General features: G+C 48.6%; 1 protein-coding gene across 1 annotated transcript in view; it reads left to right on the top strand.

The window, feature by feature from the left end:
* GRIK4 (glutamate ionotropic receptor kainate type subunit 4) overlaps positions 1–1863 on the top strand; it is a gene marked incomplete at its 3' end in the record, with an annotated part of 137855 nt that extends 135992 nt beyond the window's left edge. Inside the window, exons 18-19 of the mRNA XM_082330578.1 lie at positions 841–959; positions 1498–1863. Coding sequence (XP_082186704.1) covers positions 841–959; positions 1498–1863 — 485 coding nt within the window. The remainder of the gene's footprint in view (positions 1–840; positions 960–1497) is intronic.
* Positions 1864–13778: the final 11915 nt, after the last annotated feature.

Here is a 13778-nt window from a genome sequence, read left to right as displayed (position 1 = left end):
GGCTGGCAGCTGCCATGCGTGCGATTTAGTCCCTCCCCTAAGCGAAGCTGTCCGCATGTGCGGCATTCAGGCCGAGGTGGCTGAATGGCTCCTACGATCAGTAGAGATGGTGGTCATCCCATTGTAAGTGAGTTGTCCAAGGGAGGTGAGATGAGCCGCCCCATGGAAGGGTCTGTTTCCTACTCGTGGGCCAGACGGTGCTGGGCAGAGAGCACCCAGCCTGTAACCAGGTACGCCGGGGTGGCAGGGACCCCATTTGGTCACTGTATACTGTGAAACAGTGTTGGGTCCTGGTCTTGTTTGGAACCTCTCCTTGCTACTGCAATACAAGCAGCTGTAATCGTTTTTCGCCAGCGCTTTGTAGTGCAATCAAAGGAGCTTTTCTTGGTGCCAGCTTCCTTTAAAGCCCTTTCTTGTCGTCTTCATCTCTGCTTCTTTAACAACATTGCTCATCTTCCTTTGCAAAGTTCAAAGCAACTAGGCCTGGGTGAATAATTTGCAGGGATTAATGTGCCCGATTGATCTCTCATTTTTTCTCCTGTTTTCAGTTTGTCCACAAATTGCTTTGTACTTCCCTCCAATGTACTTGCTGTTTATCTGCAAAATCATCATTTCTGAGAACGTGTCTTCGATCGTGCAGTTATTGCAAGTCATTCAGTCTGCCATCTGAGTCATGCGGTTAGCTATTAATAGGACAGTGCTGGCTATGTGGTTTTGGTCCCTGGCTGGGTATATGCAATGCCGACTAAACAGCAAAGAGTGGGGATTTCTGTATAGCAATGCTTGCAATTTATGTTGTGTCTGCCTCTCCACAGCATTGTCTCTTCTGCTTTATTTTAGGCCTGGGAATGGAGAATATTGGTGGAATCTTCGTGGTTCTCATCTGTGGCTTAATCGTAGCAATTTTTATGGCAATGCTGGAATTTTTGTGGAGCCTTCGGCACTCTGATCAGTCAGAGGTAGGACCTGAAAGTGTCCTGAGGGGATAGTGTGTGTTTATTGCTGTCTGCAGGGTGCTCAGCAGTGCAGTGCTCTGGAGCAAGTGATGCACCCAGCCGAGATGAGCGTTCCTAGTAATGAGACCTCAAACGCACGCGAAGGCTAGGTGCATTGGGCAGGGTCTAAAATGCACGAGTTTTTCATGCACTCCTACTGAGATCAAGGCTGTAGGGATGCTCCAAGGGCTTTTGAAGGGATCAAGGATATGTACAACGTCCAGGTACCTTTCCTGGAGACAGGATCACCTGAGGATTTCTACCTGCAATAGGTTTGGGTCTCGTGTTGATTTGGGGATCCAGAACACAGGAGGGTCTCTGACAAGAGGCGGAATCTGTTGGGCTAAATCAAGTGTAAATGTCCGAGCATTGATGTCGAAAGCCAGCGGCCAGATTAACCACCGAGTCCGTAATGCTTTGGCATCAGAATCCAGAGCAGACGCAGCGCTGCTGGGCTCGCAGCTTACTTAGGTGAGCAGTATGTCTCGGGTCTGCCTTCCAGGTGTCGGTGTGCCAAGAAATGGTGACGGAGCTGCGCAACATCATTCTCTGCAAGGACAGTTTCCACCCTCATCGGAGGCGAGGGGGAATGATACGGACTCGCCCCGTTATCCCGGAGGAACGCCGAGCCCGCAGCACAACCACGCTCAGCAACGGGAAGCTGTGCAGTGGGGGCGAGCCAGATCCCCTGGCACAAAGACTGGCACAAGAAGCCGCCCTGGTCGCCCGAGGGTGCACGCACATCCGTGTGTGCCCTGAGTGCCGCAGGTTTCAGGGCCTCCGGGCACGGCCGTCTGCAGGCTCGCCCGCGCAGAGCGAGGAGAGCTTGGAGTGGGAGAAGACCACCAACAGCAGCGAGCCCGAGTAACGCTGGGGCAGGGGGCATTGGGGTGGGCCGAGAGGGTCCTGTTCCATTTTACAGAACATGGACTTGTACAATGTCAACTTGTTTTTAAATTAAAAGCAGTTACCCAGCTTCTCCAGAGCAAGGCGGACCTTTGGGCTGACGCACAGGCCTGGCCAGAGGATCGGCTTTGGTTTCGGCGTCCGAGAGGACATGTGTCTCGCTGAAGCCTGATGCAGCAGGAGCGAGGTCCTCTGGCTGGCCCGTCTCCAGCAGTTGTCTCCGTGCCACCGTGCGGCTCTGAGGCGGGAAGGAGGGACATGGTGGGTAACTGGTGTAGCAGATATTGCCCACCTAGGGGCGAGAGCGGTTCTTGGAACATCTCCACCCCAGGCCAGGAGAAGGAACGCTGGTGCCATCTCCCCATCACGTAGACTTACCGGGGGATGTTCTCAAAGGGTGGGGGGAGGGTCTTTTTATTTGACATGGATAAGGGATGGGAAGGGGAAGGAGTCATTATTTTGGTTTGGTTTATTTTGGGTATGTCAGGACCTAGTCTCCAAGGCACCGGGTTTCAGGTGCTGAACTCTTCTTCCTTTTCGGAGTGTGGCAGGTGGACTGAGGGAAGAAGGGAAGGATGGGATGGGACACGCTCCCTGTGAGAAGCAGCATTTGCTGAAAGTCCATCTGAGGAGTTAAAATACATATATATATATAAAATATATATATATATACATAGATATATATATATTAAAATGCCAAAAACCAACCAACGAACACAGTGAACTCAAAGAGGCCTTGAAACGCCTGGAATTTCAGGGGTTCTGTGTCTTTTGTTTAGTTCTGGGGTTATCTTTTGCTTTTTTTCCTTTCTGTTTTTGGGATGCGGGTGGGGGAGCCTTTTGAGGAAGGTGAGACGGGAGCAGGCGAGAGCAGGGAGCGCTGGGGAAGGCTGCCCTTTCCCACCAGCGGAGGGAGGTGATATTTGCTGCCCACTGTCGCTCCCCAGAGCATCTGTGGCCCATGCTCTGCACAATCCCAAACAAGTGACTCTGAGCTCTGCCCCAGGCTTGTGAGCTCCCCTTGTCCGTGACCCACGGAGCACCCTCAGCTTCAAGGGTGGCTTACAGCCCATATCTAGCAGTGACAATGCCGCACAGCATTTGAGAAAACCATTAGCCCAGGATCTGATGTAAGGAAAATATTTACTTCCCTAGCAACAGCAGCAGCTCACCCTCTGCTTGGTACAGACGTGGGTTTTACATTGACGAGTTTAATTTTCTGATTGAAAAACAAATTCTATGCAATTTCTGATTGTGAAAGGAAAGAGATGACAATGGAGAGGGGCAGGGGAGATTAAGCCTTGAGTGAAGGTACATCCTGTTCTTGAATTGTTTTCTTTTCTTTTTGTCTTGAATGTACTGAAATAAAAGATGTCCTTGTATAATCATGCTTTTTTTCCTCTTTCCTTCCCTGTCCACACTCAGAAAAGTTGTGAGACAGTTCGAGACCCGTCTGCTCAGGGAGAAACCCAGCAACTCCCCAGCTGAAAGGGAGGAGTGCTTTGGCTGTTGCAGATCTCTGCTGCCTGAGTGTGTCCATACCCGTGGTGTTGCCATTATCTGTAGCTGAATGGAAATGGGAGAAAAAAAGAAAAGGCCAAAAAAAGAAAGCCCAAGATATGTGGTGGTAAGGGGGGAAGGAACCCATAACTATAACAGCAGTGCAGTCTGTCCAGGAGCCCCAGGTTTCCATGCGATGTGGACCACAGCAGTTACAGCCTTCCCAGACCTGCTGGTTGGAGCCTGGTTGAGCAGGGGCTGGGGGTTAGGTACAGCAGGTCACATCCATCGTGTTATCGCAGGCAGGAGCCTGCCTCCACCAGGTGTTCCTGAGAAAGATGTACAGGGAATGGGGTGCGATGCCATGGTGATGGGCACGTTAGGGTTGTTCTGTTGTTTCCAGCAGCGTGTGAAAAGAAGTGTCTGCCACACAGCGACCGTAAAATGTGCACGCTCAGAGAATGCTCATGCAACGAGGAGGAGAGGATTCGGAGCTTGTTATGCAGGATGGCATATGAGATGTTCATAAAGGTCCTTTCTGACCTTCATATCTGTAAATGTGTGGGATGTTACCCTCTCCCTGACTAAACAGAGCGGTGAAGGTGCGAGTATGAGATGAGGTAAGGCTTCACCAGAGTCCAGGAATCCGGTGCCATGGGATCAGAGTGGCAGATCCTCAGCTGAGGTAAGTCAGCAAAACCTCCATCCCTGCACTCTGCAAGGAGCCAGGCTTGGGCTTTCAAAGTACTGACAGCAACACTAGAGACATCTGAGTGGGCCTGTGTTGTTTTTAAAGGCCGACATGTTTTTACGAGCAGCAGAATATATTCATCAAAAAGAAGCTGCTTTTTAAAATTTATTTACAGATTAGCAGAAGAAAAGGCTCCATGAATCATTTATCAGACCTGATGTTTTTTCACCCCTTCACCGCAGTGAATAAAGAGGGATCTTGACAGAGCCAGACATTATTCCTCCGCTTCTCCAAAGATCTTGCAGTCATCTGCTCAGACAGCGGATGTCAGGAAAAAAATTATGAGAAACCACCTGGTTTCTCACTGTCTTTGCTTTTTATCTCTCCTGTTAGCTTGCTCCACCTGTATCGTATTTTATATCTGGGTCTGTATTTTAAGGAGATTTTTTTCATGTCCCTCTTCTCTCTTTTTTTATTTTTTTTTTTTTTTTTAAATGTTCAGAGTGTTTGCACTCAGAGTGGATATGGACCTCAGAAGAGGAGTGGATGGATAAAAGCTGCTGTCATCTGCATGCCTTTGCTAGTGTCTCTGTAGGTCCCGTATTTTCTGCTCGCCGGTAAATACTTACAGGTTTTACACTGGAGGGACCTGACAGCAGACAGCATTATGCATATGCCTGGGTGTGTACTTGTGTGCATTTCTGTGCCCAGGAGGGTTTACAGCTCACATGTTCTCTCTCTCCCCAGCTTTTGCTTTCATCTTTGAAACTATCGTGGGGGCTCTTTTGCTCAGCCAGTCCCAATGCTAATGTAGTTCAAGATCTGGAGTGGTTTGCCGTCCAAAAGGCATTTTCCCAGTATTGCTATCTCCTGATAAAACTTGAGTAATTCTAGTAAGATATCTCTGCAAATTCCACTGGGAGCCAAAGATTAGATCAATTAAAATGTAATACTTTGCTTTATCCCCTCTGTTTTGTTTGATCCTCCTGCTGCCCCTCTGTTTTGGGAGCCCGGCAGTGGGGCTGAGGGCTCACCTCTCTCCCTGCAGTGACAGCCAATTCTCCAACCCTGGCTGGGTCAACAGAAGTCTGGCAGGTTCCTAGCTAAAAGGCCTGGGATCTCTCCTCGTGCACTAACACCCATGTTTGTGTTGTTCTTCCAGGCAGTTCCATTTTCACCTAATGATAAAAAGCTATGTTCTCCCCAGAGGTTGCATGGGTGAAGGTATTAACAAGGCTTGGACTAGCCTCGGGGCATTTACTGAACTGAGTGGCATAAGTAAAATAGAAAAGGGTTGTTCTGTGAACCGTGAGAGCCCCAAGGACTTTGGGAAGAGAGATTGTGAGCTATAAATTATAAAATAGAGACTGAACCCTTTGGACTTTAGTGGTCCTGAGGCAGAAGTCTTTTTAACCATTTCAGATCCACAAAAATCTTCCCTCCTTATGCCCTGCCAAGTCTGTTTCTCTCTTTGAGCCCCAAGTACCTCACCAGGTAAGTGACCCAAAAGGTGGAGGAAGAGGCAAAGGGAATAGCTATCGTTTTGCTTTGCTTTTTTTTTCAGAGATTCTGAGTTACAGAAAGGGTCTGGAAGGGATGTGAGTCCTAGCAGTCATACGTAAGCTGGTGGAGATACCTAGAGCACTGGTAACGGCAGCTGTGGGCACAGGGTAGCTGGGCTAGACACAGGAGTGTGGGTAGCTGGTTTTGATGGTTCTTGGGTGATGACCCTGAATGGTAAAGACATCCATCCCTTGGGAAAAGGAAGGGATCTGTGGGTGAGGTCTCCTTGGTGGGCGCTGGTTGATGACTGGTTTCTAAACTTATGAAAGAGCAAAGAGCAAAGATGGGCTGCTTTGGTGTTAGGTTTGGGGTGAAGCCGTCACAATTTGGCTATGAAAAGGCTGTCATGAGTGACCAAAGTCCCCTCCCTCGGCTTTTGTTTCATTTAGCTCTGAGATTAATTACCTGCAAGATACATCTTTCTCTCCTCTACTTCACTTGTGTATCCAATGAAGGTGATGAAATTTCTGATGGTGGCTTTGACTATATGGCTTTGACTAGAGGGAAAAACGTAGTGCTGCCCATCAGGAGGAGAGCCTGCCAGTGAGGCACCGCTCCAAAGCAAGGGAAATAGCCCCGATGACCTAGAGGCATAAGTGGAGGTAGAATCAGGCCAGTGATCTGCAAAAGGAACTGCAAACTGCCACCAGAAATGGTACAAAGTCAGTCTGGGCTCACACTTGACACTTGCAAGTCTGATGAGTTTTGTCTCTCCTTGCTGACTATCTAACCGTGAGGGAAGAGCGCGTCTGCCTGAAATGAGGAGCTGCAACTTGAAAAGAGCTAGCGGAGCAGCGGCTCAGCGTGCCGAAACGCCTGCTGAACAGAGGATAAAGCACCCACAGTTCCAGAAACCCCATTAGAGTTTGATGGCCACTAACTGATCGAAAATACAGAGCTGAACTCTTCTGGGTACAAAGTAGCACTGATGAATTCAGTGTAAATAGGCTCCTCTGGAACTTGATACCACACTGGGAAAATCGGCTCCGTATCAGCTGGATCGGATAATGGGCAGGTTTATGCATCTTTCAGGGAGATTTTTTTTTCTCTCCAAGGGGGAATCTGCTGTGCTCCAGTCGAGTTAATAGTCTGATTTGTGGCAGGACTGCAACATTTCATCCCAGAAAGCATTCCAGCTGGCAGATGAGGATCGCCTGCCTCGCCACCAATGTGCGGCTGTCCCGGGGGGGCGTGCGGCAGCCCGTCACCAGCACAAAGGGCTGCGCAACAGCGGCTCTCCCAAAGCTCTGCCGGGGCCAGATCAGTAAGAAAATGAAGGCAGCTAGCTTAATTAACAAAGGCTTTCTCCTTTGCTGTGTTTAGGTCTGCGGTTATCAGTGTAGCTGGTGGTTCTCAAAGACTGAAATAACAGTAGCTGGCTGTAAAAGAGAGAACTGTCAGATTAGCCGGTACATATCTTCTGCCTAGGTTTTCTGTATCATACCTATCTTGAAGCATCTCCATGTATCAAAGGGACTAGTTGGCCACTTGCCTTTAAAAAGTACCCTTTCCCGTGTGATAAATAAGCATCTCTTACAATGGAAAAGACCTAACATTTCTCGTTTCTCGACTTAGGCTGTTTTGAAATAGTATTTTTCATGCTTTGATCAATTTGTACAGACTAATCCTTTCTGTTGTTTTTATTGTGGTCCTTGTGTTTTTGGTTTCTCTTGTATTGAGCTTAGGGTGCAAGGGAGAGGAAATGTCTGTTGGAGTGTAAAGGCAGTGAGAAGGGCCATTCCTGGCAGACGGAGGCTCTTCTCGCGGCCTGTCAGGACTCCTGCGGAGTCGCATCCTCAGCTCCTCTAAGGCAACTGGGAGCTGGGCTGGGCTATGCCTGCTGGGGAGCTGGTCCAAAGTGGCTGCTAAAAATACAAATTGGCGTGAAGCGTGGAGAACAGAGAGGACTTGCTGCTTTGTTTGGGACAAAATGGTAACTGAGGTAAGCAGGAATTTCATTGACATTGGTGAGGTGAAGGCAATTTAGACCAGTATGGGTGAGACCCATGCTTTTCCAAACCTGTTATCTTCCTTCTTTCCTCTTCCTCTGTCTCTGCCTTCCAAGCACCTTTCTCCTTCCTATTCATCCCCCAAATACTCCTCCTCGTGTTGCTCAGTCTCAGAAAAAAGGTCTCACATTGGCTTTTGCCTGAACTCTCAGGAAGTGTTCATGAATGTAGTCTGCGGGCTTTTCAGGCTTAGCTCTTGCTGAGCTGAGATTTAAAGCAATTTATTTCGAAGCTGAAAGTGAATGCAAATGAGGGGAAAGAACTAGGGGAGGAAAAGGAAAAAGACCTCTTATTCCCAGGTGAGCACTAAGATGTCTGATCTGCCTGCCTAAAACTGATTGTTCTTCCAGAGTCTACAGTAAATACCCTTGTGCGTTAGTGAGCACAGCTGTAGAGGATGCTCTGGTTATTGCTTGCTGAACTAAACTGGGACAAGGAGGTGAACACACAGCCCCTGGTTTTATTCCCGAGCCATTGATCAGCCACAATATCTTGAGCCCTCAGACAGCTGAAATGGAGGTCACGACGCGGTAGGGAGCCAGACATTAGCAGGAGGCTACCAAGTGTCTGCGCTCTGAGGTCCTGTGAGACAGATTGCTCTCTTCTGCGAGGAAGGTTTGTTTGCTGGCCGTTTCAAATGGCCCCGGCACGCTGCTGGCCATGTGACTGGGTCAAATGGATGGGTATTTCTTTTTGTAGCTAGACCTTGAATGTAAAAACGAAGTTTTGTAAGGGAGTGTCTTTGTAGGAGAAGTCTGCTGGCTTAGCAGACGTAATAGTTACTCTGACCAAGCTGTTTTGTTATAATTCCCCCATGCAGACACTGTATTTCAAGGGGGCATCGTTATTCTGGAATGAAGCCCCCTTTTTTTCAGTTTCTTTTTGGGCAAAATGGTGTCCACAAGGAGCTGTTAGAAACCAGCAGCACGGGTGGCAGAACTGGATGGCAAAAATACCACCAGGCCGTAGCAGGCACAATGGGAGATGCTCTCATACAGGACGCTATGCTCTGGCTGGCCCACACTTTGCTCACGGGTATTTCTGTCTGTGGTGGCCGTTGTCTCCCAGCAGCGAGAACAGCAGCAGAGCTATCGTTCTACCAGCTTTCCGACCCGCGTCGGACCTTGGGCTAAGCCTGCATCCCTTTCCTGCTTAGGCTTTCTTGACAGTGAGATAGGGCTGAAGACCTGCCAAGCAGAGGAAGGATGGTGCAGGGTCTGAGGGGCTGAGTGCAGGGTGGGAGGCCACAACCGCTCACTCTTGCTGCACCGGCAGCGCTCGGTGGGGCTTTGGGAACGTCACTTTACCACCCTGGGCCTTCACTCTGCATCGTAAAATGAGGGTGACCTGAGTACTTGCCAACCTCGCTCTGTTTACTAAATACCCTGTCAGAGAATAGAAGTGGAGGAAACTCTTTGGATTAATGTGTAGGACTGGAGGGGGTCTGGCAAGGTTTAATCTGTTCATGTTTGCAAAGGACTCTGAGAGCTCCACATAAAAGCGAGTGGAGATTTGCCAAGTGTTTGCTAACATTAATGGTTAATTATTATGAATGCTGGCAGCCCACATACTCAGCCAGCATCGTTCTCCGAGTGAGATCCAGACCTGTAATGGAGTTGTTACACACACAAGACAGGAAGAGACAGCTTCTCGCTCTGTTTTGTCCTGTTCTCCCAGCCAAAGTCCCATTCCAAAATCAGACAGCAGTGGCACTTTTCTGTCTCATCGTAACAACAAGTTACGAATCCAGAGCATTTGGCAGAGGAAGACCTAGCCATTTTCATGTCTGGACTCATTTCTGTCTGCTGGTGCCCTGTTTGTCTGACTGAACAGAATGGAAATCATGGTTCAAAATGAGATGTGTCCTGAACGGGGCAGCATATGGGTGCCATGCTGTGCTGCGCGGCAGGGACAGATCCAGAGCCGACTGGAGAAGGGCACTGGGCATAACTCACGCCCATGTTTGCCCTTCTTGCTGCTCAGGCTGGCTCAGCGAGCCCCTGGCCGTGCCGTGGCACTTCCCAAGGCGTGAGATGCCACGCTGGGTGGTCAGAGGAGAGGACGGGGCTGGCACAGCAGATCGCAGGTGGGTTTGGGGAGTCTCCCGAGTGCGGCAGGTCAGCTGAAGGAGAACGAGCCTGCTCAGCTGCATCCCGCACCGCGTGCCCACGTTTGGGAACGAAGCTGCGTCGTGATGGAGAGGGCGAGACGGCAGGCAGCTGAGTGCGTCTGGCCCCGAGTGCGTGAGATTTGATTTGCCAGACGTAATTCGATGGCCAGTACCATTGCAGCGGTACCTGAGAAAGCTGCCTTTATCTAATAGTAGCCATCCAGAAAATGAAATCAAATTAATAAAAGGCTCAAGGTCCATTTGGTCCTGTGAATATGACTAGCAATTGCCAAATTATGAAAATCCAATAGATCTTTAGGCTGCACCAGTACTGATTTATTTTTATTTCTACGTTTGAATGTGCAGTCTGAATTTCTGAAGCTGAAAGCTGCATCGTTACTATCTTTTGGCCGCTGATAACATTTTAGAATTATGACCGCAGAGTAATGTTTGCTCTAAAAGGTAACTTCAAGGTGCATTAGTCTCAGATAATTGACAGAGACCGAAGAAATGATTTGGGAAGCGCTTATGCGGAACCAAAGATCTTAGTGAATTGTTACCTTAAATTAATGGTGTAGTGAGAAGCTGCTTGGATTTGATCAGCTGGTGGTAGTACTAAATGAAGTCGGGCTTTAAAGTTATTAGCAAAATATCTATGAGACAGGGCTTCTGTGGATTTATACGTTAGCATTGTGTCTTAAGGGGCCCAAATCTGCAATCTGCTCTGAGTCCCCAGGACTTCCTTGGCTTCGACGGGAGCAGGCAGCGCTCAGTATCTCTCGGGATTGGGCTCTTTAGCACGCTGGAGCTCAGGTTAGGCCAGCGTGGCTAACAGGCTTCACACCTTTAACTCCCCTCTTAATCCCCAGATGAAATGAAAGGTCTTCTCTCAACACTTAGTAAATCTCCAATTTTATTTCTCATTATTAAATCATGAAATTGGCCAAAAATGTTTAAATTAAGTGAAAGGAAGAGAGATTTGTGAGAAAATTGAAGTCTCTCCGAGGAACTGAATAATCTCCAAGGATGAAGAAAGTTGCGGTTGCCAAACCCAGAAGGAAAAGGATCAAAAAGCTACAGAAAAGAAGTAGAAAATTGCGTATGTTTCAAATCCTCTCCCCCACCCTCCCCCTAAAAAGTCTGCTGATTTAAATATAAGGAAAACTATTCTGATAAGCAGCAGTCTACTAGATGCTCCTTCCTCTGCTGCTGCCATTACCTCCGTGTGCGACCCGGAGAAATTCCATGATCTCGGTGGGTCCCTGTCCCCATGTGTGACAGTGATGCTGCTCCCCTGGGCGCAGTGAGATCTGCTGAACGTCCTTAGTGTGGGCTGGGAATAAATTGGGTTTGGGTGCCTCACTCTGACTAAAATGAGGCCCGCTTTTTTTTTTTTTTTTTTTTTTTTTTTGATTAACATAGTGAGTAACTAACAGATTTTTCACAGACTGTGTTTGATTCTCCGTCTCAGGTAATTTTTAAAGAGTACATGCAATTTTTTTTTTTTTTTTTTTTTCTCTCCTGAAAGATCTGCTCCAGATCAGATGGGAGTGAAATTAGGGGAGTCTGTGGCTTGTATTCTGGACATTAACAGTGGTTCCCTTCTGGCCTCACTATGGACAAACCCCTGAACCTGCTCGGACCCTGGTAAGTGCCCCCCTTGACCGTGGGCGAGATTTATTTGTGGTGCATTAGAAGCGTGAGTAATGAGGGAAGGATTGCGACTGGAATTTTTTCAGATACTGAGGATGTTTTTCTTGCTGAGGTTGATCAGGTCCGGCTCTAAAAGTATGAAAATAATGAAATTGGATTGGGATTGCTCTGTCACCTAACCTGGACATGTTTCTGGGGTGGCACCTGTTCGGCGTGCGTGAACTAGCTCCAGGATGGATGAGTACCCTTGGTAGTACCTGTGTGACCAGACAGGGAGGAAGCAAGTCGAGAGGTGACTCCAGTTCCCATGGCCTGTTTAATCCCGGGGGAGGCAGCAGTGGGAAAGAGGGGAGCCTGCCAGGGAGGGGTCACCCAGGATGGCCAAGCTACTAAAAGCTTCGGCAAGCAGATACTAATCTGCCAGGGAGGAGCGGATTGAGACCCGTGAAACTTATTTCACTTGAACAATGAGGCAGCCAACAGATGATAGGCGCATTCAATCACCGCTAGCTGGGGCTGAATTCAAACCAGCCCCTAGAGGAGGCAGACTATATTGTGTTAACAATCCCCTGACTTGTCCCGTCTCCGTTGAAATGCTCTTTAATGTAGGCCAGGGGATACACCGGTCACTTTCTCACACTTGCAGCACTGACCCAGCGGAGGTTAACACGGACATCTGGTATATCCAGTTGATCTGTAACTATAGAAAGCAGCAACTGAAATATATTTTAAATCAAAATGTAGCATGCTGGTGCCAGTTACCAGCTAAAGAATGCTCTGTCTGCCTTGTAGCAACTAAATAGCACAGGTAAGCTGTGCAAAAAACATGAGGATTGTTAGTAAAAGGGTGTAGCCTCTGAATGTAATGGAGTTCTTTATCTCACTGAAACAGATACAGAAGTAGGGGGGGAAGGAAAACCAAACAGAGACAAAGCTCTCTCCGGAATGCATTAAAAGAACCAAACAAGCCATTCAGAGCATGCGGGTAGATGTTTTTTTACGGAGTGTTAGCAAGGCAATGTTCATCTGTGCTGGCCCGCGTAGGAACAAAATAAAACCAATGTTGTGTCAACAGGGTAATAAGAAAGAACACCAAAGTGTTTTTTCTCTCTGTTAAAGGGAAATCAGTCCCGTGAAAGCCATGCATACATTTCAGCGCTGACAGCTTGGGCTGCCAGTGCTCTACCGTAAGGAGTCTGGGGATGACGGGGTGACACACAGCAGAATTACAAGGAGATAGTGCATGTGATTTGGACCATGCCACCTGAAAACCATGAAGCCTTTCAAATAGTGGCAATGGTAGAATTTGGCCCAGGATGTACAGCAGTAATGTGAATCTTTCATAATCCTGCATCAGGCAAGGTTGGGAAGTCAGTCTGTCTTTCTCCACCCATGTCTTGAAGACACATACCCAATGCTTTAGTAAAAAAGCTGCTGTGTGTGAACCAAGTCCCAGCACCAAGGAGAAGCAGGGAACAGGAGACAGAGTAGCTGAGTTTTAGGAGCGGTGATAGTCTGGGGCACCTCTGATTAAGCCTAATACAGCTTTTAACTTTGCAATTGGGGCTTAGGTAACATTCTGATGGCTCTAACTCTGCCAACGGTCTGCCCAAGGCTCACTTTGCTTCTTGGGATGGATATTTTCTGCTGAGACACCCTTAGTCAAACTGGTTTAGCTCCGGGGGTCCCAGAAGAATTGTCTCCTTGGCCTAGCATGAGTTGTCTGTCTTCCGCTTTAGTCTCCTGACCGCAAGCCTGTGGGTGCAAGCCTATGCCCTCAGTCCAAAGCGAGGCAGGAAACACATGGCAGAGCAGGAGTTAAACCGGTCTCTCACCCCCGGGCTGATGCAGAACACATTTTCTTGTCCTCCACCTGGGTAGCACCCAGAATGCTGCCATTGTATTCTGCTGCCTCAGTGGAGCGTGCATAAATCGGGGTGTGTAAGGAGCAGGATAAAGTTGTCCTGATGATGTTACAGGCTGCGGAGAGCGTGTCGATGCGCTGCAGCTACTCGGCCATGACTAATGCAGCTCTCCTCCAAACTTCCCTACCTGTGGCAGGAACGAGAGGCCACGTTTCAGGCAGTTTCTGATTCTTATCATGCAATCCCGGCAAGGACGGAGATGGGGAACCAGGCAGGCTCGTTGCTAGGCAGATTTGTCCGCCTCATCCTTACTCCCTGCATGATTTATCACCCTTCCTTCTGAGGTCGTGACCAGCCACTGCAGAAAAGATGGTGCCACCAGGGAGTGAGTAAAAAGGAGAGAAACAGGCAAACTGGTAAAGAACGGCCGGGCGCTGGCAGCACAGGGGCGCAGCTGCCGGACAAGTCGGTGCAGGGTGCGTGCCC

Source organism: Platalea leucorodia (assembly GCF_965183815.1).
Source record: "Platalea leucorodia genome assembly, chromosome: 20".
Lineage (NCBI taxonomy): Eukaryota > Metazoa > Chordata > Aves > Pelecaniformes > Threskiornithidae > Platalea > Platalea leucorodia.
This window is presented reverse-complemented; position numbering and strand designations above follow the sequence as displayed.